At 42.8% G+C, this 25,843-nt stretch overlaps 1 protein-coding gene across 1 annotated transcript in view; it reads right to left on the bottom strand.

Moving 5' to 3' along the window:
- The window catches only part of TANC1 (tetratricopeptide repeat, ankyrin repeat and coiled-coil containing 1), a gene marked incomplete at its 5' end in the record, with an annotated part of 80,344 nt that overhangs the window by 21,466 nt on the left and 33,035 nt on the right, over positions 1–25,843 (bottom strand). The window contains 11 exons of the mRNA XM_082483900.1: positions 847–1,032; positions 1,665–1,901; positions 2,591–2,713; positions 2,931–3,039; positions 4,396–5,003; positions 6,932–7,098; positions 7,972–8,203; positions 9,570–9,721; positions 10,618–10,899; positions 13,409–13,534; positions 21,774–22,031. Of these exons, the coding sequence (XP_082340026.1) occupies positions 847–1,032; positions 1,665–1,901; positions 2,591–2,713; positions 2,931–3,039; positions 4,396–5,003; positions 6,932–7,098; positions 7,972–8,203; positions 9,570–9,721; positions 10,618–10,899; positions 13,409–13,534; positions 21,774–22,031 (2,480 nt within the window). The remainder of the gene's footprint in view (positions 1–846; positions 1,033–1,664; positions 1,902–2,590; positions 2,714–2,930; positions 3,040–4,395; positions 5,004–6,931; positions 7,099–7,971; positions 8,204–9,569; positions 9,722–10,617; positions 10,900–13,408; positions 13,535–21,773; positions 22,032–25,843) is intronic.

Raw genomic sequence — 25,843 nt, forward strand, 5'->3', positions numbered from 1 at the left:
CATATATAATAAATTAATTGCACATGGACATTTCTGTGTTTGAATCGTGTAAACAACTTAAAGATCAAATTCACGATCTTATGGCAATTTAAAAACTAGATTTAAAAGAAGTAAAGATTGAAATGGTTTCACTGTAGAGATTTTAAGTTTCCACTTTTGGCACATCACTTGTAATACATACACAGGAAATTCCACCAGCCTAGTGTGAGCTTTATTCAAGTATCTTTACTTATGATTACTTTGATATCAAGGTTAAGATTTATTTTCCCCAATGAACAGAAGCCATACTCGTGTAACCTAAAGACCTAAAGCATTTTGAGTATTTCTTATGTGTTCCTTTTACTGAATAATACTGTAATGCTGACAAATACTTCTTTTATCATATACATGCATGTAATCCCAAATTTGTCTTAAGTGACACTAAGCTGATGTCTGTAATTGTCAGGTGCATCAGGTTAAAAAGTTAAGCATGTGCAAGTGTGTGCAATATATAATTTGTTATACTATGAAAAAGAAAATTCAAACTAAAGTAGAAACATAATAGGGTGGATCACTGATACAGAATATCATCATCACCACCATCACCACGAGAGATTTAGGACAACTTCCAAGAATAAAGAGGAAAACATCGACAGAAAATTAGATATAAACAAACCCTGAAGCAAATAGTATCATTGGATAATTAACCACAGCATTTAAAACAGCTGCTAAGAATGCATACTACTTTAAATATCAGAAGTTTCAATAGTTCTGCCTTCCAAACCTCTTTTAAAAATAGCTGCAAGCACTGCTGTACAATTCTGATAAATTCAAACAGATTTGGAAATACCTGAACCATCAACCTACCTGGCAGTGTCCCATACTGGAAGCTGCGGTCAGAGCTTGTTGCAGTGCCTGGCTTTTTCTTAGTGAATTTTGTTCTTGGGAAGAAGATATCCAAACAACATTAAGCAGGTATTGAAGGATATCACAATGCCCTCTCAGTGCGCTATGGACCAAAGCACACTGGCCTTTCTTGTCTGCGTAGTCAGCCTGCATTGGGAAACAAGTGTTCAAAGTTAGTAAGTCCAGTGAAAGGCTGTGGGGAGGAGAAGCTCCCGAGCACTGCAGCAGAGCAAACGTCACTCCTCTCTTCAAAAAGGAAGAGCTGGGGAATTACAGGCCAAACAGCCTTAGTTACTGGGAAGGTGACGGAAAAACCTGGAAACCTTTTCCAAACACATGAAGGACAAGGCGGCGACCGGGAGCAGTCGGCCTGGGTTTACCGAGCAGAAATCATGCTTAACCAACCCGACAGCCTTCTGCAATGAGGCGACTGGCCTGGGGGATGAGAGGAGAGCTGTGGATGGTGTCCACCTTGACTTTAGTGAGGCTTCTGACACTGCCTCCCGTAACATAGTCACGGACAAGCTGATAAAGTACAGGTTACGTACGTGCACAGTGAGGTGCACCCAAAACCGGCTGAATGGATGGGCCAGAGGGTTGCGACCAGTGGCACACGGAGAGTGCTCCATGGAAGTCTGCGCAGACCTTCTGGACTCCCCCGCCACCCCGCCCCAAGTCTATGTGTGTTAATTATATACTTATGTAATCAACAACAGTTTCTATTAGGCCTTCGCATGATTTTTTTGGCTGCAAACATTGCAATCTGTGCATCAGCTTACCTTTGCACCTTTTCTGCACAGCAGCGAGACTATGTTCATGTGACCTGCAGCGGCTGCATAACTGAGTGCCGTCATCCCATTTTCTGAAGTTCCATCAATAGCAGCTCCAAAGTCTAGCAAAAGAGTGACCACTTCTTCATGTCCAAGATGAGACTGGACACACAGCACTGGAGCGTTATTTAGTACTTCAGTCCTATAATTCACATTTGCTCCTGCCAAGATCAGCAGCCGACTCACCTAAAATTTAATTTAAACAAAACAGTTTTTTCCTCAGATTTGTCTGAATTTATTAAGAGACTGCAATCTTGATTCAGGTACTCATATGTTAGTCCCTAATTCTGAGGCAGATTTTATTGGCTGACAATGACTTTATCACATATGTAGCAATAGAAAGTTTTAAATCATCTGTTAGCAAGTAGATTATTGTATTACTGAGCTATGCACTCCTAATTGAAGACTTGTCTCTCCTCTGAAACACTCACCACAATTTCATCTGTGACTTGCTACTACTCTGCGCATTTACGTAACCGACTCCGTTAACAGAGTATTTTCACAGCATTTTGCTGTTTACAATTCCCTGGATACTTCCCCACACAAGAAAATACAGCTGAAGTCTGCCCAGCAAACCGGGCGGCACACCCAAACCCCTGGAAACGCATCCACACGCTTACCTACGCTACAGAGTGCTGCAGCAGAAGCAGGGCGAAACCCTTCTTTCCATCCAAACTATCCAGGAAAACTGAACTGGACTTTAACAACAGCTTAAAAAAAGTACATGAAGACCCACTGTAAAGATGTTCAGTTACGGATGCACAGTGGTGGCTTTTTTCTCCTAAAGGCTTACGTTAGTTTCAACATTCATCAACAGAGTCACAGCAACAGGGGCAGAGGAAGCACTGATTGTACATGAACACTTATTTTCTTACCTTCACATTGGGTGTATAGATGTTTCTCAGGGAGGCAAGGGCTGCAGACAGTCCATCGGTACTATAACCAATCCACAGGGCTTGGAGATGACTGGAAGAAATTCCAGTCCTCTTACTGAGACCCTAACAGAAATGATATAACAGGAAATCTCTCTATAGGATTAGAAATACTATTTATATCTAGATCTCATCAGTATAAAGAGAAGTAACAATTTTGTTTGTTAGCACTACCAAGTATTTTGCATAAGCTTCTAACAAATTATTAAAGCAACTCAGAGGAGAATCTCTAAGATGCATTCATACGAATAGATCATTAAACCTATTAAGCTGTAAGCTTTACCTTAAAAATGTGAGCTTTAAGTATATGATGACCAAGTTCCATAGTTTGCTGGCGGTTTAACTTTCCATCTTGCCGAGAAAACATGAAAGCCAGCAGAGCATGTCCATTCCTAGTAAAAAGGATTAAGAGAGAACTGCTTTTATAACAATTATTTCCATAACTATCCATACATCTGTATGCCCGTCACAATAGCTCAGCTTTCTTTGTCAGACTACTGAAACATACCGTTACATCTGAACAAAATTCTTTCCATAATGAAACAATGCAAAGAGAAAAAAGGCAAATTTCAAAGTTGAAACACACTCCTGGCATTTCCCCTGTGTCACCTCACAAGAGGCCCACGTCAGAGCCAACGCAGCTTCGGACACCACCGTGCACACTGCTCCCCTTCGGTCGCACTTCAGCTCACAGTCAGAAACTGCAGGTGCCTCAGACAAAGCCCGCTGCTTTTAGAAGCGGAAGATCTGAATCCCTTTGAAGTTTGAAGTAAAATGTGTATGCAGTAATCCTACACCTATGTTAGTCAGCGGTCAGTGCTCTAGGAATCCGTGGAAATGGCATAACCCTGAGAAAACCAAGTTATCATATACTACGCATTAATCAGACTATGTACTGGAACCGGACAATTAACCGTACGCTAATTACACTATTCATTGGGGCGATGAAGTTGCGGGGGGCTTCTTGCTCCATCTTCAGAAATTTCTGAACCGAACCTTTCTGAAACGGGAGGGTGAAGCAGGACCGGGCACCCCCCACCCGCCGCGGGAACCGGCACTGCGCGCCGAGGAAGGGCAGCAGTGAGCCCTGAGCCCCCACATCCCACACACTCGGCTCTTCTTGTTAAATCCACTCGCAAGCACAGGCAAGTCTTGGGCCAGCGATAATTTTAAATGCCAGCATTATTTATTCTTTTGTAAAACCAAAAAAAACTAAAAACCCTGAAGAGTATGAAAGAAACGGAAGATGCAGACTGCGACAATGTGCGTGTATAATAACAGTTCATTGTCTCCAATTTAACTAATTTACGCTAAGTCAAAGGTGAGATGGAACAAACTGGAACGATGCCAAAAGGATATAATTGTAGAACAAAATGTCTTAATATTTTTATGTTTAAAAGAGCCCAAATGATCTGTTCTTTCTCATCCTGCACTCTAAACAGACAAGGTGCTGCTGCACACAAATCTCAACAATTTTGCTATATTAATAACACCACAGTGCTCTCATTTCTCCACAAAAGTACCAAAGTCAAACACAAATCTGCAAATTCTATGAGGTCAATTATGCACTGAAACTTCTGATACTTCTGGTGAAGTCTGCCTCTAAACATATAAAAGTTTCCATTTTTGGAAAAAATTAGGTGTGCTTGTGTTTTAACATCAGTCTTTCCTCTCACCAATTGTTGCAACCAATTATATAAAACATAATTGCAGTTATTTGAACATGATTTACTGCAGGTTTCATTTACCTTGGCTCACATAAGAAGTCCGTATTTTCCCCGTCTGCTCTCCAAACGAGCCATTCCCTGAAGGAAGGGTGGCAGAACATACGTGTTTTGTCACGCCTTTTTATCAGAAAACACGAAAGGGCTTCCATCCTTTGGCTGAAGTCTTCCCACTGCTGTTCACCATTTATCTGGCCTGCATTAATAGCCTGGAAAATCTGGTCATCCGTCATGGGATGTAGGGATGCCAGTGCCACATTTAGTATTGGCAGGGCTCGCTCAAAAGCAGAGTTTGTCATGAACTTCATATTGCACTGAAGTAAGTACAGTTCCGATAAAGACACTGGAACAACCTTGTAGCTCGCACTTTTGATTACTAAGTGGCCTTTTTGGAAAAGATCCAGAGTGAGTTTCAGGTAGAGATAAGATCCCAGGCTTCTCATGATCAGGTGGTTACTCACTTTCCCAATAATAGCTGCATCAGCTTTTCCATTTAAAGATATGTTGTTTATAATTTCCTGGCTGTTATTAATTCTGTGCTGAATGTAAGCATTCAAATCATCATGAATTTCTTTGTTGTCTGGAAAATCGTCCAGGGATATTGCGATGAAGGGCAGTGAACTTACTACTTCCTGTGAGGGCGAGAGGGGGAAAAAAAAAAAAAAAAAAAAAGACAGAAAGACAGACAGAAAGACAAAAACCCACAGGCATTACAGTATTCCAGCACTGGAAACTCAACAATGCATCTTTGCTATATTGCTCTTCTGTAATGAGTACCAGACAGATTAAAAAGAAATTCAGTATCTCTGTGATGGCTTTGCAAATATTGTCCCTGGATAACAGGTAGAACACTATTTCTACATTGCATCAAAAATCATAGGAAGGTCTCAAATATTTTACTGGCCAAGCTCAGTAAGGCAACTGGAGGGGATGAGCTATAGAAGTGATCGCTCCAAAGTTAAGGGAACAGAAAGCAGGTACCGGAATTGGACCCTGAGACAGGGCAGGGGAAGGGGGGGGGTAGAAGGAATGATGTGTTAAGAAGCGATGAGTTATTAAGAAACATCGCAAGTGACAAGAGAGAAGAGAATCTCCTCATCGTTACACCTTCCAGTCACGATGTACTGGAAAGGCACCACCCACACATACACATACACATCCCCCTTTAGTTTAGGGCAACTATCCCACATGGCACAGTTGGACACTTCAGCAGGTTCACCCCAACACATTTTTACGTTTGTGAAACACAGAGAACATTTATGTTTACGTAAATAAAGATCCAAAAGACCTAAAACTTCTCATGTATATCAGAAGGGTTTAACAAACATCTCAACACTTTCACAACACAAGAAAGAACTCTTTCTTCCACTCTAAGTAGTTACATGGATTTAAAAAAAAACTGAACTTTCAGGCTAGTGAGATGTTTTGATCACAGACATACACGTCTCCAGAGAAGAAACAGTCCCTGCTATAGAAATCCCTCCTCAAAAATAAAAATGTAGTTGAGAACTGAACTATTCAGCCAGTTAGCTGCTTGGAGGCCGAGTGGCAACAAGGCAGACATGGAGTCACCTCTCGGCAGGCCATGCCGAAGCACACCAGCGCTGCCTCGTGCCTGGCCCGCTCGGGGCAGAGCGGCCATCGGCCCACTCCTCTCCAGACACAGCCTCAGCTGCCGTGGGGACGGCTCCTGCAGCGCCGGGCATCGGTCCTCCTTCGGCCCTTCTTCTGGGAGAAGGAGGGAGCAGGGGCCTGCCAGAGCTGCCTCCAGCAGGCTCAGAACACACAGAGGGTGCCACCTCAGGGACGCGGTGAAGGACTCAGACAGACACGCCTTCTTTTGTAAACTGAAGTGAACCGAAGGCGACTATCTCAAAACAGCCTGACAAGCGCTAGGGACAACGCCAGAACGTTGTTCAGAACATTGTGTCCAGCGCAGAAAAACAGGAACTCTGTGTGGCCTCGAACACCCTCAGGATTTCTGCGAGTATCTCTTAGCTGCTTAATTCTTACAAAACGCTTTAACCAGAAGTTTTGAGGCTGGGTTTTTTTTTTTTTTCCAGGAGCAGCAAACAGATGAAGAGATGCAGAAAGATCAATGGTAATAAGGCCAGAAATCAATCTCATCGATATAGATAGTGGATTTGTGGCTTATCCCTTCCTAAAAAAGTGAAAATCCAGAGCTTAATACTGGCAGAAATACACTCCAAAAAGTAAACGTTGAAGGGAAAATCACTATGGGCTTCTAATTACTTTTAATTTTTGTTAAGCTTTCAATCATTCATTTGCTTATTCCACTCGTGAAGGCCCAGGAAACATACCCTGATTTCACCGTGCTTCAATTCCACTAGTGTCCTCAAGAACGATTCAAAACAAAAAGGCCTCCAATACCATCCTTGTGCACAGTAAAGAAACACGCAACAACAAAGGAAGGAAGGAAAGAGACCCAAGAGACTTTTAATTCCTCCAAACCCAACATTTTTCATAATAAGGCAGCTGCACCAATACAAAAGATGACTTAGTTTTTGAGGGTAAGAAAAAAGCCAAAAGGTGTTTTTACCTGGAAGTTAGTTCTTACAGTCACAATGAGCTTCAGCCAAGGAGGAAACTTACAGATTATGTTGGTGAGAAATACAGAAAGTGTGTCACCATAATCAGGTTTATGAAATTCAGCATCATTTAAACCATCTATCAAAATTATATAGTCTTCCTCAGGAATTTTCCCCTCTGAAAAATGAAAATAAAAAAGGAAAGGATGAATACAAATTCTCCTATTAAGTGACATATTTTTATCCCCAAATTTTAACCATTAAGAAATAAAAACGTATCTTTATGCACAGCAATACGTCTTATGGTATTTAGGCATTATTTAGGAGATTAAAACCAAGGCTTGTTAAGGATGAAAATCCCAGGGGTAAACATAAAGATCTGCAATGGAGTTCAAAGATATTCGTTGACAGTCGACAAAATTCGAGAACCACAAACCAGTTTTCACAGGAATGCCACACGCTCTGTTCACACACAGGCAAACCTCCCCCTCTCGCTGCATAGCGAGTACCTGCTCACGCTGACATATACTGTGAAGCCGGCTGCTTCCAAGGAGGACTTGGCTAGGCTTTTTTTTTTTCTTAAATGCAAAAATCATGTTGTTACATGCTTTCTTGGAAAATTGCCATATCAATTTTAAAAGCAAGCAAAAACCACATCCACTTTGCAGGTGTTTAGGCACAGAAAATTACAGAACGAAAAAGTGCGACAAAACTCAAAAGCATCTGAAAACAAAATCCTTCAGTGCAAATGTGGCAGCCTTAACGTCAAGCTACAGAGTTATCCTTGAGTTTTCTGGCAAAAAAGTAAACATGAATTTTCCATGATCTTTTGTAAGTTTCATAGAATTTTATTTTAAAACATGAAACAACTGTTCAAAACCTACCTATTATTGTTCAAACAACTACCACAATTAAGGAATAAGGAATCCTGTTCTCCAGGTATGTTCTGATTTATTTATTTTTCTTAGAGCATTAAAACACACATTCTTAGATTTTTTCACTTTTTATGCAGTTTAGATTCAGTTTCCATGTCACTTCCTGCTTAACCCACCTTTCCTGAGGTTTGACAGTGGCTCCAACACTCCCCTTTTAAAAGCCGCTGCTGGCTCTTGGACACAAGACCTCAGGCTAAGCATGCTTTGTAAGTGAGGCTCTTTTATTAGAAGATCTCGGTATGCTGTTAATTGACTTGAACGACAAAGTAAAGCCGCAATACTGTGCACAAATTCTGGGACAAGACATGTGTATGTGTTGTCAGCTTGACAGTAGTGATAAGCAACGACCTGGAGAAAAAAAAAAAAAAAAAAGCGTTACCTTTCAATGTTTCAGTTGGTTACTACTTAGTCCAATTACGATAAAGTTACTACATTTCTCTTTCAACTACAAAATATTTTCCAGTGTTAGAATAATTACGCAACTCTGCAGCTGGTCTCGATGGCCCATGTCAGAGACAGAATGGAAGACCACGGAATAGATTTGACCTTGTAGGGCACGCAAAGAGGAAAAGCAACCAAAATGTCAGATTTTGGCAGGAAAACATAGTAAATGGAATTCATGCTATGGGGATACAGTGGGAAACAGCTAAGTAACCACATAGCACAAGAAAAATAACTTGAGGCTCCTACTAAGCAACCTACTAGCTATAATTAACAAGATATATAATTAACAACACTGGCTTGGAGCAACCTGGGCTGGTGGGAGGTGTCCCTGCCCAGGGCACGGGGGTGGAACCAGATGGCCCTTAAGGCCCCTCCCAACCCAAACCATTCCGTGATTCTGCGACTGTGTCACACACTGTAATGACCCAAGGGACCAATCCGATCATCACCGTCAGGCAAAGGCAAGTGACAGACAGTACTACAGACACCTCATATAGCGGACAGAGAAAGAGGACAACTGGCTTTATTCAAAGCTGTGTATCACTTAAGAATAACACATAACATAGGCCATATTTCTTTGAAAAAACTCAAACTCAAAAGCATGGTGTTCACAGTAAATAAAGTTGGTACTTCAGTGGTGTTCATAACAGTGTTTCCAAATACACATCACCTTAAAGTCTGCAACAATAACCCCATGTTTTCCTCACAACTACTTCCACACAGTATGCAGTTCAGACTTTAATTATATTTACTACTTAGGCAAAAAATAAAACACTTATCATAATCTAATGCAAAAGTAACTTTTAATTGCTTACTTCAGACTCTCAGAGTATGGACAATAGAAAGACTACGTTCAGAGTCAACCTGTATCACAGAATATAGGCAGATTACACATAGACCAAACATTTTATCTTCTTTTTTTCCCCAGAATTTTGCTTTAGGAAGGTACCGTGAGCATCCACCTGTAGGGAACACACGGCCACTTTTGCAAGTAAAGGATCCCAACCTCCCATACACACATAGAACAGATGTGAAGTTTTTAATGTACTTCTTTCTAAGACCAAGCAGAATTCAAGAAATAACTTGAAAGGCAGAAAAGGCAGGTTTCACTGGCCATGAAACGTACACATCTTTGAGAAGCGTCCAAGGTTACCGGCTGTTCTCCCACCACTGCCGACGGGCAGACCCAGGGGGCTTCGCACAGCAGGCTGCCTTCCCCCAGCTTAGAGGTTTTCCAACCACTGAAACCTATAAGTGAGTGAAAACTCACCTTAGAAGCAAGGCGTCTCACCGAATCACCTGTTTGATTCTGGTATTCAGGGCTACCAGGACAATTCAGAGTCTTCATTGTATTGGTACCACTTGTTGTAGGAGCAGATGGGGGTAACTGACTTAAGGGAATCTCCAGACAGGAGTCACCACCTATTTTTAAAAGGCAACAAATACAAAAGAGACCAAATTTGCTGGTAACAGATTGTTTTATAGGAAAACATCACAGAATGTCTTTACTGCTAGAGTAAAAATTAAAACTGAACAACAGCATTAAAAGAATGCCTGCAACCACTGCGATAAATATAGGTACATATTTGCAACTTTACAATTTTAAAACAATTCAACTGATTTTTAGATCAAAACTATAGGATTACTCAAAGAAAAACCACTGCTGATGTGAAGAGTTTCCTTATGAAAATTATATATGCGATGACCCATTTAAACTAACTGTATGACTATATGACTGAACTCTTGGGAAATGTAAACAGTTTATCATCATCATTATTATTATTATCAGTTGAAGTGTCAGCAGGGGAAGTAGCAGTAACGACAGTCACACCGTCCTTCCAGTTACCGTAGGCACTGGATGGGTCAGGTGACAGAATCCGATGGGTCCCCACAGAAGGCAGAATGGGTTTCTCCACAGCTTTATTGTTGCTGTTACTGAAATTCTGTGGAAAACATGTGGTACTGAAAAGTGTGTGGTACACACCGGGGGAGAAACACGTCACTTCTCTCTCTCCACAGTGATGGGAGAACAAGCTACTACAGTCACACTACCAAGGGCGTTCAGGGCACACACTGCCTGACAGAAGGAAGAGATTTTCTCCATTTTACTGTCTTTTGTGTTGGGCTGAGCCCATGCTATATTAAGCAGAAGGTATTTGTCAAAGCACACAATTTTAACAGTTTCCTTCCCTCACTGGCGGGAACAAGTGTTTGCAGAGGAGTTAATGAGGCCCAACAGCCTTAAGCCAGAAAAGCAAACAACATTCGGACTGTAATCAGTACAATAACCCACACAATTATGCAGAAAAAGAACATACTTTTGGGCGATGAATTAGGGCTATTTGAAGCTATTTGCCTCATGCGACTTCCATGGCAGCTAAGAGCCACCAGCCGTGAAACAACTGCAGTCTTCCCAAATCCCACATTTCCAGTAATGACCGCTCCCCTGTTCTCTGCTGGATCAGTACTCTTCAGTTTTTCTTCAATCGCTTGAAACAGCCATTCTCTCCCAATAAACACCGAGTCTGTTGTTATGCTTGGCACTTCAAACAACAGTGGCTTCAGCAGAATGTCTTGAGGCTTATAGGGGACGAAACGAGCTGGGAAGAGGTGGCAGGGAAAAGAGTTTGTTAGAAGAAACTCGACATGCAATAAAACAGCTCTGTGTCAGAAGATCCTTTCATTCAGTGACCTTGTTACGAGCGTCCATACGCAGACTTCTTAGAGCTTTCACCATGAAAATAATAAAACCCGATGTGCTCAGTTCAGGTCACCTCCACAATTCCTACGTGAATTAAATTCTAGAGAAGAGAAGCTTATAAGAGCTTTAAGAGAAGTATAATTTGAGGAATGCTTCACAATTGAACTTGAGCTAATAAGTTGCAGAATCCAAAACTTTCTTAAAAATGCATTAATAATTCTATAAATGGGCATGTGCCAAACTGTTTCTAGTTTAGACTGAATTACACTGCCGAGCATCTCAGTGTCAGGTCTTCAGATCTGTAAATACATTTACAGAGAAACAGAAAACATACAGAAAATAAATATTTTTTTTCTGTTTTAAAAAGCCCATATTTTTTATGTAAAAAAAAAATACTACTACCCTGTTTTTCTGTACTTTTGAAGCCACAAGAACAGAAATCACACAGCACAGCTAAAAGCGTCGTCATGTTTGATTACTTTAATCTATACACTTGGCAAACACCTGACATATATAGAGAAAATTTACAGGAATTAGAATGTTCACTAATACAATCCTCTGAGGATTCAATAACCAAATCTGATGTTACACAAATGCTGTTTCAGCATTAATCTACAACTATGAAAAAAACAAATGAAAAAGGACAGTTTAGCATCTATATACCTTCTCAAGATTGGTTCTACCAGGAATTTGCTTAAATTTTTCTGCTTTTAATTGTTATTGGTTGTGACGGCTGCACTCAACTCCTTGGCCAAACCAGCGGTGGTTTGGTACTGGTTCCAAGGGAGGTAAAGGCCTGAGCCATAACCAGGCCAAGAGCTTCTCGAGTTCCAGTCTGTTCTCTGGAAACCCACAGAGGAACGGAGCGACGCAGCGAGCATCCAGCTCATCCAGCCGCTGAGCTTGGATCGCTCGTCATGAGATTATCAGAGAATCACCGAATGGTTTAGCTTGAAAGGGACCTTAAAGACCATCCAGTGCCACCCCCTGCCCTGGGCAGGGACACCTCCCCCCAGCCCAGGTTGCTCCCAGCCCCGTCCAACCTGGCCCTGAACACCTCCAGGGATGGGGCAGCCACAGCTTCTCGGGGCAACCTGCGCCAGGGGCTCACCGCCCTCACAGGAGAGAATTTCTTCCTAACGTTTAATCTAAACCTGCCCTCTTCCACTTTGATGCCATTCCACCTCGTTCTATCACTACACGCCCTTGTCAAAAGTCCCTCCCCAGCTCTCCTGTAGCCCCTTTAGGGACTGGAAGGTCTCCCCAGAGCCTTCTCTTCTCCGAGATTAGCACATGAAGGAGGTGGCTTTTCCAAGACCCATTTATCAAGCAACAAAGCAAGCTGTGGGTACAAGGAGCCTCACGTGTACATTTTCCATCACATGAACTTGACTACAAGCCAAGCACTGCAGTCCATAATGAGGACAGCCTGAGCCCGCCCGCTGGAGCTCTCCCTGCCGAGCAGCTGGCTGCACAGCGGGATCTCCCCTCGGGATGGGACACCCTCGGGGCTGCTCCTCAAGGCAGAGACCTCTCACACACGGCAAGTCTTTGGTAAGTGCCCGACGTCACATATATGTGTTATAGTGCACTGAGACGTTGTCTCAGTAACTTTGATTTTTGTCTTGGTAGTTTTGAATCACCGTTATCCCCTTTGTGCAGCAAGCGGCAGAGTGAACCTTGCCATCAAGCTTGGTTAAGCTGCACGTTTACAACACCAGATTTCAACAAAACCCCTTTTGCTGATACCTTTGACAGTGGTTCTTTAAGTGGTCTAAATAACCCATCTGCACCACTGGTAAATTAACAGAGCCTGCAGATGACCATGCTAGTTAAGAGGAGAAAACAGAGGTTGCATACATCACTCGCATTTAACATAAACCTGCCATTTTCAGACTCAAAACCCAGAGATACTGAAGTACATGTTAGTTATAAGTAAGTATAATGGTATTAGATAAGTTTGCTTCCTAAACCAGAATTCTAATGACAGCCTCTTGAAGATTTTAAATTCAGCATAGTATTTCTTGAGTTGCAGTACACTCTTATCTGACGATAAGATCTGTGATCACGTCCCATGATAAAATCTGGCAGTCAAGAAAATACTCGGTGCAGTTCCTGAACACTGGTATTGCACAGCTTCACTCTGGAGATTCACACGATCTGCACTGTACTGCCCACGCACACTTAGATAAGCAATATACCGATTTCTTATTGAAAGCCACACATTCCATTTCTAAACCACAGCATGAACCATAAGCAAGCATCTTATTTTCAAACATGTTGAGCGATGTGTCAGGAGCATTCTAAAATACCACTTTGTGGGATGGGGGTGTTTACAAAGATCTCTACTGAAACTACCAAAGAACTGTACGACTGTGCCAAGACAGACGAGACGTAAACGTGTGTACCTTTACTGTCCTGCTGCACTCTTCCGCCAGCAGTGTTGTGCCAAGGTAAGCGAATTGAAGTGCGTAAAGGAGCATTTCTTTGTCCATCCAAGTAACTCAGATCTTCCAGTTTGGTTGAACTTGTTGCTACAGTATTAAAGGATTGAAGCTTATTTTTCTCTCAGCATAAGTTACAAAGAACATTATTATTCACTACAGTTGTTTCCTAAACATAGTACTTACAGGTAGGTTTTTCTAGACAATGGCAGTGATTGCAGTCACTAACATTATAACATTTACAAAATGCTTTTCAATCAAGTCCACTAAAGATTTAGTTGGATTTTTCCCCTTTCAGATGGCCCTCACGCCTGCCTTAAGTTCCTCATATGGTAAACACGTCTCATGTTAATACAGCTTCCTTTTTTACTACGAGAACAACCATACCAGCGAGGTCAAAAATGGTAGGAACCGGTTCAGATATTAGCTGCTGGTACACTAACTGTTGAGAAATATTTACATTCTTTTTTTATCAAATGCCACAAAATTCTGGATAACCTTTTTTTCTTTTCTTCAATTTTTAAACCAAAATGACAGCTATACAAAAGAAGAGCTGAAAATCCAGAGAACATACATGCCAAGTTATATCAGGGATATACACTTTTTCACCAGAAATAAACCAAATGAATATTCACATTAAACAAGGCAGTTCTCAAATTGCTATTACATCCCAAATCTTCCATCTGTTGGAGGGACAACACAGCAAGGCATAAGGAATTCAGATTTCTGGAGTGCACTGACAACTCCCTGACATAGATGACCGAGAAGCCACAACGGAAAGATGCTCTGCTAGACCCGATACGAACAAGGAAGAACTTGTCACAGATGTGAAAGCTGGGGGCAGTCTTGGCTGCAGTGACCATGACATGCTGGCGTTCAAGATCCAAATATGAGAGGGCAGAGCAGAGCAAAAAGCAGGAGCACACCACCAGATTTCAGGAGGACTTCAACCTCTTCAGAGTGCTGTTTGGAAGAATCCCATGGAGATCCTTCTCCTAGAGAGAAGGATCCAAAAGAGCGGGCTGACAGGATAACATCCTGCAAGGTCAAGAAAGGGCCATCCTAACAAGTAGGAAATAAAGCAAATATAGCAGGAGGCCTGCATGGACACACAAGGAGCTCTTAACTGAATGCAGGCTGGATGGGGCTTTGAGCAACCTGACTGGCTCCGAACTTGGTGCCACAGATAGGGTTTTGGGTTCTTCGATCATGGCCTGATCTACAGAACACCAGGCCTGCTGGCAGCAGATGGGAAAAGCCTGTCTCGCAGGGGGAAAATGGTTCTTGGGGCAGAGTTAGCAGGGCTCATTGGGAGAGCTTTAAACTAGATTTGAAGGGGGATGGGCGTGTAACTGGGCTTGCTAGAGAGGCGCCGGGGCATAGTAGCTCAGCAACTGTGGGGCCAAGTGCTAGTACTTTTGAGAATCAGAAGGCCCACCACTCCTCAAGGGCAAAAACTACACACTCATTGGCTTTTCTGAAATGCCTGTACACCAACGCGTGTAGCATGGGGAATAAACAGGAAGAGTTAGAGATCTGTGTGCGGTCACAGGGCCACGATCTCATTGCAATTACTGAGACGTGGTGGGATGGCGCACATGACTGGAACACTGTCATGGAGGGCTATGTTCTCTTTAGGAAAGATAGGCCAGCGAGGCGAGGCGGTGGAGTTGCTCTTTATGTGAGAGAGCAACTGGAATGTATTGAGCTCTACCTGGGAGCAGATGAAGAGCAAGTTGAGAGCTTGTGGGTAATGATCAAGGGGCAGGGTAATACGAGAGACACTGTTGTGGGTGTCTATTACAGGCCACCTGATCAGGATGGGGTAGATGATGAGGCCTTCTACAGACAGGTGAAAATTGCCTCACAATCACAGGCCTTGATTCTCATGGGGGACTTCAACTACCCTGATATCTGCTGGGAAGACCACACAGCTGGGCATGTACAGTCCAGGAGGTTCCTCCAGTGCCTTGATGACAACTTTTTGACTCAGGTGGTGGAGGAGCCTACAAGGAAAGGTGCTCTACTGGACCTGGTACTGACAAACAAAGAGGGATTGGTGGAGGATGTAAAGGTTGGGGGCAGACTGGGCTGCAGCGATCATGAGAAGACAGAATTCAGGATTAAGTGTAGTATAGACAAAATGACAAGTAGAGTTGAAATCTTAAACTTCAGGAGGGCTAACTTTGATCGTTTCAAGGAGTTGCTTGGAGAAATCCCATGGGAGAGGGCTCTAGAGGGTAAGGGGGCTCAAGAGAGCTGGCTGCTATTTAAGCGTCACTTCCTCCAAGCTCAGGATCAGTGCATCCCAAAGAGAAAGAAATCAGGCAAGGGAAGAAGGAGACCTGCATGGCTGAGCAGGGACCTTCTGAAAAAGCTCAGGTGGAAGAAGGGAGTTTACAATAGGTAGAAGAAGGGGCTGACTGCTTGGGAGGAATACAAGAATGCTGTCAGGGTATGCAGGGAGGAAACAAGGAAAGCCAAGGCAGCCTTGGAATTGAACCTGGCGAGGGATGTCAAGGCCAACAGGAAGGTTTCTTTAAGTATATAGGAGACAAAAGGAAAACTAGGGAAAATGTGGGCCCGCTGTTGAATGAGACAGGTGCTGTGGTGACAGATGATGCAGAGAAGGTGGAGTTGCTGAATGCATTCTTTGCTTCTGTCTTCACTGTTCAGGCCAGTCCTTGGGAAACCCAGACTTTGCAGGTAACAGAGAAAGTCTGGGGGAAGCAAGACTTTCCTTTGGTTGACGAGGAGCAAGTTAGAGATCAGTTAGATAAACTGGATATCCACAAATCCATGGGGCCTGATGGGATGCACCCTCAAGTGCTGAGGGAGCTGGGGGAAGTCATTGCTGGGCCGCCCTCCATCATCTTTGAAAGGTCCTGGAGGACAGCTGAGGTGCCTGAGGACTGGAGGATAGCTAATGTCACTCCAGTCTTCAAAACGGGCAAAAAGGATGACCCGGGAAACTACAGGCCGGTCAGCCTCACCTCCATCCCTGGAAAGATGATGGAACAGCTTGTGCTGGGTATCATCTCAAAGCACCTGGATGAAAAGAAGGTTATCAGAAGTAGTCAACATGGATTCACTAAGGGGAAGTAGTGTCTGACTAATCTGATAGCCTTCTATGATGAAGTGACTAGATGGGTGGATGAGGGGAGGGAGGGCAGTGGATGTTGTCTACCTTGACTTTGGCAAGGCTTTTAACACTGTCTCCCACATCATCCTCACATGCAAGTTTAGGAAGTGTGGGCTAGATGAATGGACAGTGGGGTGGATTGAGAACTGGCTGACAGATAGAGCTCAGGGGGTTGTGGTTAGTGGTGCAGAGTCTAGTTGGAGGTCAGTAACAAGTGGTGTCCCTCAAGGGTCAGTACTGGGTCCAGTCCTGTTCAATATATTCATCGATGATCTGGATGAAGGGATAGAGTGTCCCATCAGCAAATTTGCTGATGACACTAAACTGGGAGGAGTGGCTGACATGCCAGAAGGCTGTGCTGCTTTACAGCGTGACCTGGACAGGCTGGAGAGTTGGGCAGGGAGGAACCTAATGAAATTCAACAAGGGTAAATGTAGGGTACTGCATCTGGGGAGGAATAACCCCACGCATCAGTACAGGTTGGGGGCTGACCTCCTGGAGAGCAGCTCTGTGGAAAGGGACCTGGGAGTCCTGGTGGCCAACAGGATGCCCATGAGCCAGCAACGTGCCCTGGCGGCCAAGAGGGCCAATGGCATCCTGGGGTGCATCAAGCAGAGTGTGGCCAGCAGGGCGAGGGAGGTCATCCTCCCCCTCTACTCTGCCCTGGTGAGGCCGTATCTGGAGCACTGCGTCCAGTTCTGGGCTCCCCAGTTCAAGAAAGACAGGGATCTGCTGGAGAGGGTCCAGCAAAGGGCTACGAAGATGATTAGGGGATTAGAACATCTCTCCTATGAGGAAAGGCTGAGGAACTTGGGTCTCTTTAGTCTACAGAAAAGAAGAATGAGGGGGATCTTATTAATGCTTTCAAATACTTAAAGGGAGGATGCCAGGGGGATGGGAACAGTCTTTTTTCAGTGGTGCCCATTGATAGGACGAGGGGTAATGGGCACAAGCTTGAACATAGGAAGTTCCATCTTAACATGAGGAGGAACTTCTTCACTTTGATGGTAGTGGAGCACTGGAATAGGCTGCCCAGAGAGGTTGTGGAGTCTCCCACTCTGGAGACGTTCAAAACCCGCCTGGATGCTGTCCTGTGCAACCTGTTGTAGGTGACCCTGCTCTGGCAGGGAGGTTGGACTAGATGATCTCCAGAGGTCCCTTCCAACCCTGACTATTCTGTGATTCTGTGATCTAGTGAAAGATGTCCCTGTCTGCAGCAGGAAGGTTGGAACTAGGCGACCTTTGAAGGTCCTTTCCAACCCAAACTATTCAGTGATTCTATGATACAATAAGATGATGACTGGCTTGGTGGATGAGGGGAGAGCTGTGGATATTGTCTACGTTGACTTTAGTGAGGCTTCTGACACTGACTCCCGTAACACAGTCGTGGACAAGCTGATGAAGTACAGGTTATGTGTGTGCACAATGAGGTGCACCCAAAACTGGCTGAATGAACGGGCCAGAGGGTTGTGATCAGTGGCACACAGTCCAGCAACTCACTAGTGGTCAGCAGTCAACACTGGGTCCAAAACTATTTACCATCTTCATTAATGACCTACATCATGGGACAGAGTGCAACCTCACCGAGTTTGCAGATACACCAAACTGGAAGGAAGGGCCGATATGCCCGATGATTGTGCTGGCATTCTGATGGCCCTTGACAGGCTGGAGAACTGGGCTGAATGGAATCTTATGACGTTCAACCAAGGGAAACACAAAGTCCTCCAGCTGAGAAGGAGTAAGCCCAGGCATCAGTACACAATGGGGCTGAAAGGCTGGGAAGCAGCCTTGCAGAGAAGGACGTTGGGGTCCTGGCGGTAAGGCAGCTGACCGTAAGACTGCAATGCACACTTGGGGCAAAGGCGGCCGCAGCACCCTGGGCTGCAGTAGGAAGAGCGTTGCCAGCAGGTTCAGGGAGGCAATCCTCCTCCTCTACTCACCACTGGTGAGACCACACCTGGAGTACCGCATCCAGTCCTGGGCTCCCCAGTACAAGACAGACGCAGACGTGCTGAGCACTAACTGAGCACCATCTCTTCTTAGGGCAAAGCAGGGAAGTCAAAACTACCGGTCCAAGCTGTAAGATGTGAACAGTGTTGGCAGCAGGATGTTCAGAGTCAAGGTATTGGGTACTAAGACAGCAGAAGTTCAGCCTGAAAATTAAAGTCCAGTCCAAATTTACAGCAATGAAAGAAATCCTGAATGCAATGGATCAATACTTAAGCAATTAAATGAAAGCATTTAAAGACTAGAAAAAGAGCCAGAGCTGAAAAAAGCCAATGCTCCTGTGGATGTCACTTCAAAAATATGACAGGCTGGGCAGAATTCCTTTGCCTCAAACTGGGAGGGAGGTCTCAGGTTTGAATCGAGTTTGTTCAGCTTTGAACAGATATGGCTGAGGCAGCAGCTTACAGTCATTCTTTACCTAACAGGAGGCCACAGTTGGACTCTTCTTGGAGGGGCACGCTAACAGGTTGAAATGTGGGAAATTCACACTAGATGTAAATCATGGAGTTTCAGAGTTGGAAGGGACCTCTAGAGATCATCTAGTCCAACTCCCCTGCTAAAGCAGGATTGCCTAGAGCACAAGTAAAAGAAATTCACTGAGGATACCCAAATACACTGCCCAGAGACACGGGGGAACACTCATCCTTGGAGTTACTCCACACTCAACTGAAGAAGGTCCTGAGCAAGCTGTTCTAACTGGATGTGCTTCCAGTGAGACGGCGGACCAGAAATGTCCAGGGACCCTTACAACCTAAATTAGTCTATGCTTTTTTAACACTCAGAAGACTCAGGCACTCACAAGTCTGAGAAGCCAAAGCTAAAATCTGGGGATCTGCATTTCCATCAGCTATACCAACGGAAGGGCAGCTCTTGCAGTCCTCTTTGGCAACAAAACCATTTAGTTCAGAGTGAAATTCCCCCAAAATTATGCAGTAGTGCTCTAATATCCACGAAAAGAAGGTGGTTGCTGCCTCCTCCCCAGCCATGTCCTAGAGTCAGCAAAACTAGTGCCCACCTCCCAAAAGCACTAGTTTTAAACTGACACGAAGGTCAAGAGTGTGGGAAAAACATGATTAACACGCAAGTAATACAAATGCTCCAAACGATAATCAGAGCAGAACACACGATCTTGACACACAATGCAGAGTTGGAATATCATCCTCGTCACATTCATGAGCTAGAAAGTTTTCTTCAGGAAGAGAATAACGTAAGATGAAAGGAAAAGCAGGAGCACGGCATGGTTACAGTCCATCTCAGAACTCCAAAATAGAAGTGAGATGTAATAAAAGGGGAAGCAGTAACAGCAAGACACGAATCAATAATTCCTAAAACACCACTCTGGCTTCTCTAGCAGGGATTGGAGGCATGTCAACTCCCAATACTGAGTTCATCTAGGAAAATTTTTTTTCAGTCACCCTTATCTGTAAGGATATTGCTGATTAATCATTTAATTTCTTGCACACGTAGCACAAGGATCCGGTTTTTAAAGAGGGATAATTAGCACTGGCACTCAAAAGCCAGAAAACAGTAATTTACAGCTTAAAAACACACTACATTTCACAAAAATCTTTAGCCAAAATCTCTGCCCTATCAGATACTGGAACATCTGAGATCAGGATACTCCATTTCCTTTGACATGGGAAAATTTGCACAGCAAGAAAGCCAGAAAGCTGTGTCCTTGATAACAGCAGTTTTATGGAGAGGCCTGCTACCCTCCCGCCGTGAACCCGGGCGCTATTGCATTCCTATCATAGCATGTTGCTGCAAAACAATCCTCCAACAGTACAATTCTGAAACAACGTGCTAATAACTTCCGCAGTATTCTAAAACTTCAAATTACCTTTATTAAGACTGCAGTGTGTGTTTCAGTATCTTTCATGACACTTCATGAAGCATTCTAAACATAGGACTGTGGTGTTTTTTTAAAGCATTGGATTTTGGCTATTACTGACAAGTCTTAAGTTCTTGATAACATTTGCTAAGCCGCATATTAGCATCTTTTTCTGTTGCAATTCCAATATATTACAATTTGCCAGACTTTTCTGGAATAAACACATTATATACTTCCTTTGAAAATGAAATGGAGAATGTTTGGGTTTTTTTCTGAACTGAACGAAAATGTTTGTGCCTTCACAATGAAAACTCATATTACAATCTATAACTTTCCAAAATTTTGAGTTCTGACAATAGCACTTTAAGATTCTCCTCAAAATTGCTAGCATGTTCTATGCCAAAATTTTGCATTGACAATTTCAAAAGTTGGTTTACGAGCAGTATTTCCCATATACATCTTATCATACTAAGAAAATTCCACGCACCGATTTTTGTTTCGTCTTTTATACTAGAAATACTCCCTTTTATTGACAATTTTTTCTAGCTGGAATGAAGTATTACATCCTCCCCTCTTCCCCCTAGGACTCACCACTCCCAAGCCCTGAGCTCATTACTGAAGTTTTCCTCGCTCTGCATTCACCAAGTTGTTTAACGTTGAATTTTTATTTAGCTAAACCTACTGCCGGACATACGGCACCCATGCTTTCGAAGACCATCGGAACATTTTTCTTGCAGGGTTATATTTATGTAAGCAAACTGCCCATTACTGTTCGAATTTGATGGGCACCTCCAATAAATTTCAAGTCAGAAGTGCTTTTTCAGAGATGTGTCTATTTCCCAACAGTTACAAAGAGTAAGGGTAAGGTCACGCAGGTATCTGTCACAGCTGAATGGACTCACATTTGCTGCGTGAATGGTTCAACTAGAAGGCAGAATTTCACATAGTTCTTTAAAAGAATACATACGTCACTTGTTCACCAGAGATCAAAGTATGACTTTGCTTTTAGTGCCAGTCAGATCTACAGATCTAGCAAACGTGAGCATACGCAAAAGAAACAACCTCAAGGAGTTCGCTGACAACAGACACAGTCCTAGAATGACTGATCGACTTTTAAAGGGTTCCAAAAGTCCTGATCTAACCGATATCTACTAAAAAGCACCATAAAAGCCCTCTGGATGACAATTTTAAACAACTTAGGCAATGCTCATCTATTCAGTTTAGAACCTACGATTTCTTCTTCCTGTCCTATAAAAACACTTTCGTACTAAGAACATAACTTCAACGGGAAGGTTCAACAAAAGTCTCCTATCATTAAGAATATCCTTTTCTCTACCTCAGGACTTTACCTGCAACAGAGTTTGGACGAGGCATTATTAAAGAGCCAGAACTTTGAGCATAAGGAACGGGACCCTCTCTCGTTGGTACTTCTTTCGGCAAATTCTCAGCAGATCCAACAGCTTCCTCTTCTGCAACTGGTGAACAATTATCTGTTCTTCGATCATGACTAATCCCTTGATGTTTTCCAGCTCTGAGACTCCCATCCTTGCTCCATTCCAAACTGGATCCACTGCGATCATCATTTTCTGATGAACTTGTTATAGTTGCTGACAAAGAGAGGAAAAAAAACAACTGAAGTACACATCAGAGGAAAATGGCGCACTCGTGTTAACACGTTTTCACACTTAAATGGCATTTTGGGCCAGCAGATACTCAAGCATTTCTTCAGGGATGTTTTATTAAATTTACGGAATATTGTTTATCTAAAAAAGCCAAATAACACAGCTTCTCAGGTTGGGAAAAACACCCCAGAAAGGAGGCAAGAAAATGTTCTGAAGAATCCAGGTGTATCTTTAGATCTATGTAATTTGTGCTGAACGGAAAGAGGACCCCAACCCAAGCAAAACATTTATGACTTTATGTGAAGAATCTACTATGTCACCAAAACTTGTCCCAACTTCTTTTAAAAATTGAAATTCTGTAACGTATCTTGCAAATTTTCAAACCATTCTGCAAACATGGAGGCAACAAAAGCTCATTAAGGAGTAAAAACAGCATCTAGAGCAAGACAAAAAAAAATCAAATGCATCTTTTTGATAATTCACATTTTTGAAGACTCATATTTTCCAAAGAGAATTCAAAATTCAATTAATTGAAAATACTTGCACAGTTCTTCCAAAGTCGGAAGACTTTCCACAAGCCTCCTTGTGATCAAACATCGCGTCCGTGATGAAGCATAAACGATCAAAATTCAACGCTGTTCAGAGACCTAGCTCACCTCCAGCAGGCAGGTTCCTCCGCGGGGATGACAATCAGCCCGCGCTCTCACACACCTGGCAAACTAACCTCGATGGGAAGCTCCCAGCAACTGAGCTGTTCCGCTCCTTTCTCAAGTACCTGCCTCATTTCACTGCCAGAAAGAGCATGCAAGGCTAGTCACATGTATGTGAGCAAAATTTTGGATTATATTAAACATACCGATTTAGGTTTTTATAGTATTTCAGTGTACTGCAGTATAAAGTAAACTGGAGGCTCAAATAAAAGCTTTTTTTGTTTGTTTGTTTCCGATGTCATTATGAACCAACCAGAACACACTTACAAATACTTTCTCAGTACTATGTGAAACTTTTTGGCAGTAACATGTGCTTTTTTTGCTATGAAAATTTCATATGCCACAAAATAAGCAACATAGAGCTAGACAGATCCTCAGCTAAAAGACGACTAAAGGCCACACAGATGTCTGTGGATGCTGCGTTACAGACCAGGAGTTTTCTACTGCTGTAGTGATTCCCTCGATGAAAGCTGAAACAACACTGTGTTATCTGAAGTGCTCCAAATACTCCAGTTTGGTGGGTGAGGGTTATCAGAATGCATCTTGAGTTCCTCAAGACTGTAGTTAATCAAGGCCTCCTGCAATAACTGAAGGTGTGACGAATTTATACTCCTACTGACCCGCTCGAGTCACGTTTGATAAAACTACTCTGATGTGCTCACAGAAGAACACTTTGCAAACATATACTGCTTTTCCTATGTTTAGTAGTGAAATTACTGTTTCATTTAAAACATTTTCAATACTTACATTAAACTCTCACTAAATAACTGAACAGCAAATGTTTTTTTAAAGGTTAAGCCAACACTCAATGCATTTTGAACACTTGAAAGTTAACCTAAATCAATGACAACAGCATACCAGTAAAACAGAAACTCAAAACTATCTTGGAAAAAAGTTAGGTCTAGATTAGAAATCAAATAAATCAACAGATTAGGGGAAATAAAACATGAAAAAAAAAAGAAAGAGAAGCTTGGTAAGTCAGGAAAAGTTGTAGCACTTTTTTTTTTTCCTGTTTTGGCTTGGTTTTTTGTTTGTTTGTTTCATTTTTTCCAGGAGGAGAGGAAAGAAAACTTTAATTTAAGTAACTTTCAAGATAACCCAGTTATACACTTCTGGGGTTCTTACCTTGACCCAGCTTCTAAGAAAAAGTATTTCATTACAACTGCTGATTTATATCTGACTGTATGCAATAGAGGAAAATCCAAAATAGGATGAAGGGGCATCAGGATTAAATAAAAATTAAAATATCAATGCCAGTTCAAATTATAGTATCTATATGAACCGTGGGTCCTCCCCAGCTAAAATTTTGAATGTTAAAGGTGTGATTATCACATTATATGTGATGATTCTACACTCAACTGACTTACAATCACTAAGCAAAACTTTCTGGCCTATGAGACCGCTAACAAAATGCAAATGCACAGACCGCTCCTCAGAACTCTGAGGCTTGTCCAGTCAGAAGCAGCACCAACTCCTCTTCTTTCACACTGACTGCACTGCGCCTTCAGCCTCGCAGGACGATGAGGTACTTGTACAACTTTGCATTCTTCCAGCTTAGCCTCACATTCACAAGAAACTTAAGATCTGATGCTTAAATTCAAGAGCTCACATTCTAAGAAATACCAATAGTACGACATACATTTTAGAGGCAACAGAAGAAAAAGCTTTTCGGGCATTCCATTAAGCTCTGCACACAGCTTAGACTGTGCTTCCGTATGACAAACTTACTTCATTTTCACAGTTGTGTCAAAAAGTTCTGGCTCCTCCTAAAGCATCAACTATTTAAAACTCCGATTCCCGCCAGAGTGAAAGGTAGCATCAGGAAGCCTTGCTGCCCAGGATTTCCATACGGGAACAGTGGCAAGTGTGCAGAAAAGCTTACATTTTGGCCAGCAGCCTGGTCTTTTCTCCCACTTAGTTCACTGCTGAAGATGAAAACCTGCTTCCACTGCTATTACGTCAAACTCAAGAAGCAAAGAAGAATTTGACTACAGCAGTAGAACATTAGAAAACTAAAAGAAGCCTCAACCATAACTAAAAAAAGAGGGGAAGGGAGAAAAGATAGATTTCCCATCAGAGTCTGCTGGCCCGGAAAACACAGGGGGAGTAGAAACAAAGGAAGCCCACACAAGCAGCGGGAAAGAGCAACCTATTTCCATGGCTGGATGAACTCTGTCAAAGACATTAGAAAACATATACTTGCTAAACATAATTTAAAGTGCACGTTTACTACTAATAACAAAATTCAATGCACAGACACATTGGTATTTAAAAAACAAGGCCACAGTCATTTATCAGAGAGGTGTCTCTTATTTCCCTTCTCAGTCTCTTGCCCTTACAGACGTAAAGGGCGCTGCCATGGGTTGCCAAGGGGTGGGTGTTCAAATTCTCCCCGACCTTGAGACATGAATGACAGCTCGGCAGATGATTTTCATACGCTCCCATGATCATGAACCACACATACGCAACTGAAGGAGCTATACAGGAGTTCCCCCCTACCCTTGTATGTTCTCTAGGTTTTTTGTCCTGCTGTCACACTCATACGCTTCACAAATCCACCATCCTCTCTTCTCCCTGTATAATAAAGGGCTTATTTTCATGTTTCTCTTACTTTTGAAACTCCTCCCTTTCCATTAATTCAATAAGCAACTTTTATCACTGGGTTAAAAAATCTTTTCTTAAAACTGTTACTACTTACAAGGTGATACAATGGATGATGCAGTTGTCATGCCAATTTTACTACTTTAAACAAACTTGAGTCTAGTTCTGACCTCATTGAGAACATGGGCATGCTCATAGAATATTTCAAGCTTGCAAAGCACGGGTAGTAGGTTCACATCATTATCTAAATTCGTCCACTTGCAAGAAGGGAAGCTCTCGCTCAAGAACAGGTTTTAAAGGAGGTTAAAGAATAGAGCTCCAGCCTATTATCCTGCCTCCTTCCTGCCTGGAAGGAGAGGAGGAGTCCACTCCACTCCAAAACCAGCAGCTGCTTCTGTAGTCTTGGATGAATTATGCATTACTGATACAGTAAATGTATTTATTCCAAGATAAGAAATGCACCTTCTGTGACATTAAAGTGCACGC

This window comes from Vanellus vanellus (assembly GCF_965231255.1).
Source record: "Vanellus vanellus genome assembly, chromosome: 5".
Taxonomy (NCBI): Eukaryota; Metazoa; Chordata; class Aves; order Charadriiformes; family Charadriidae; genus Vanellus; species Vanellus vanellus.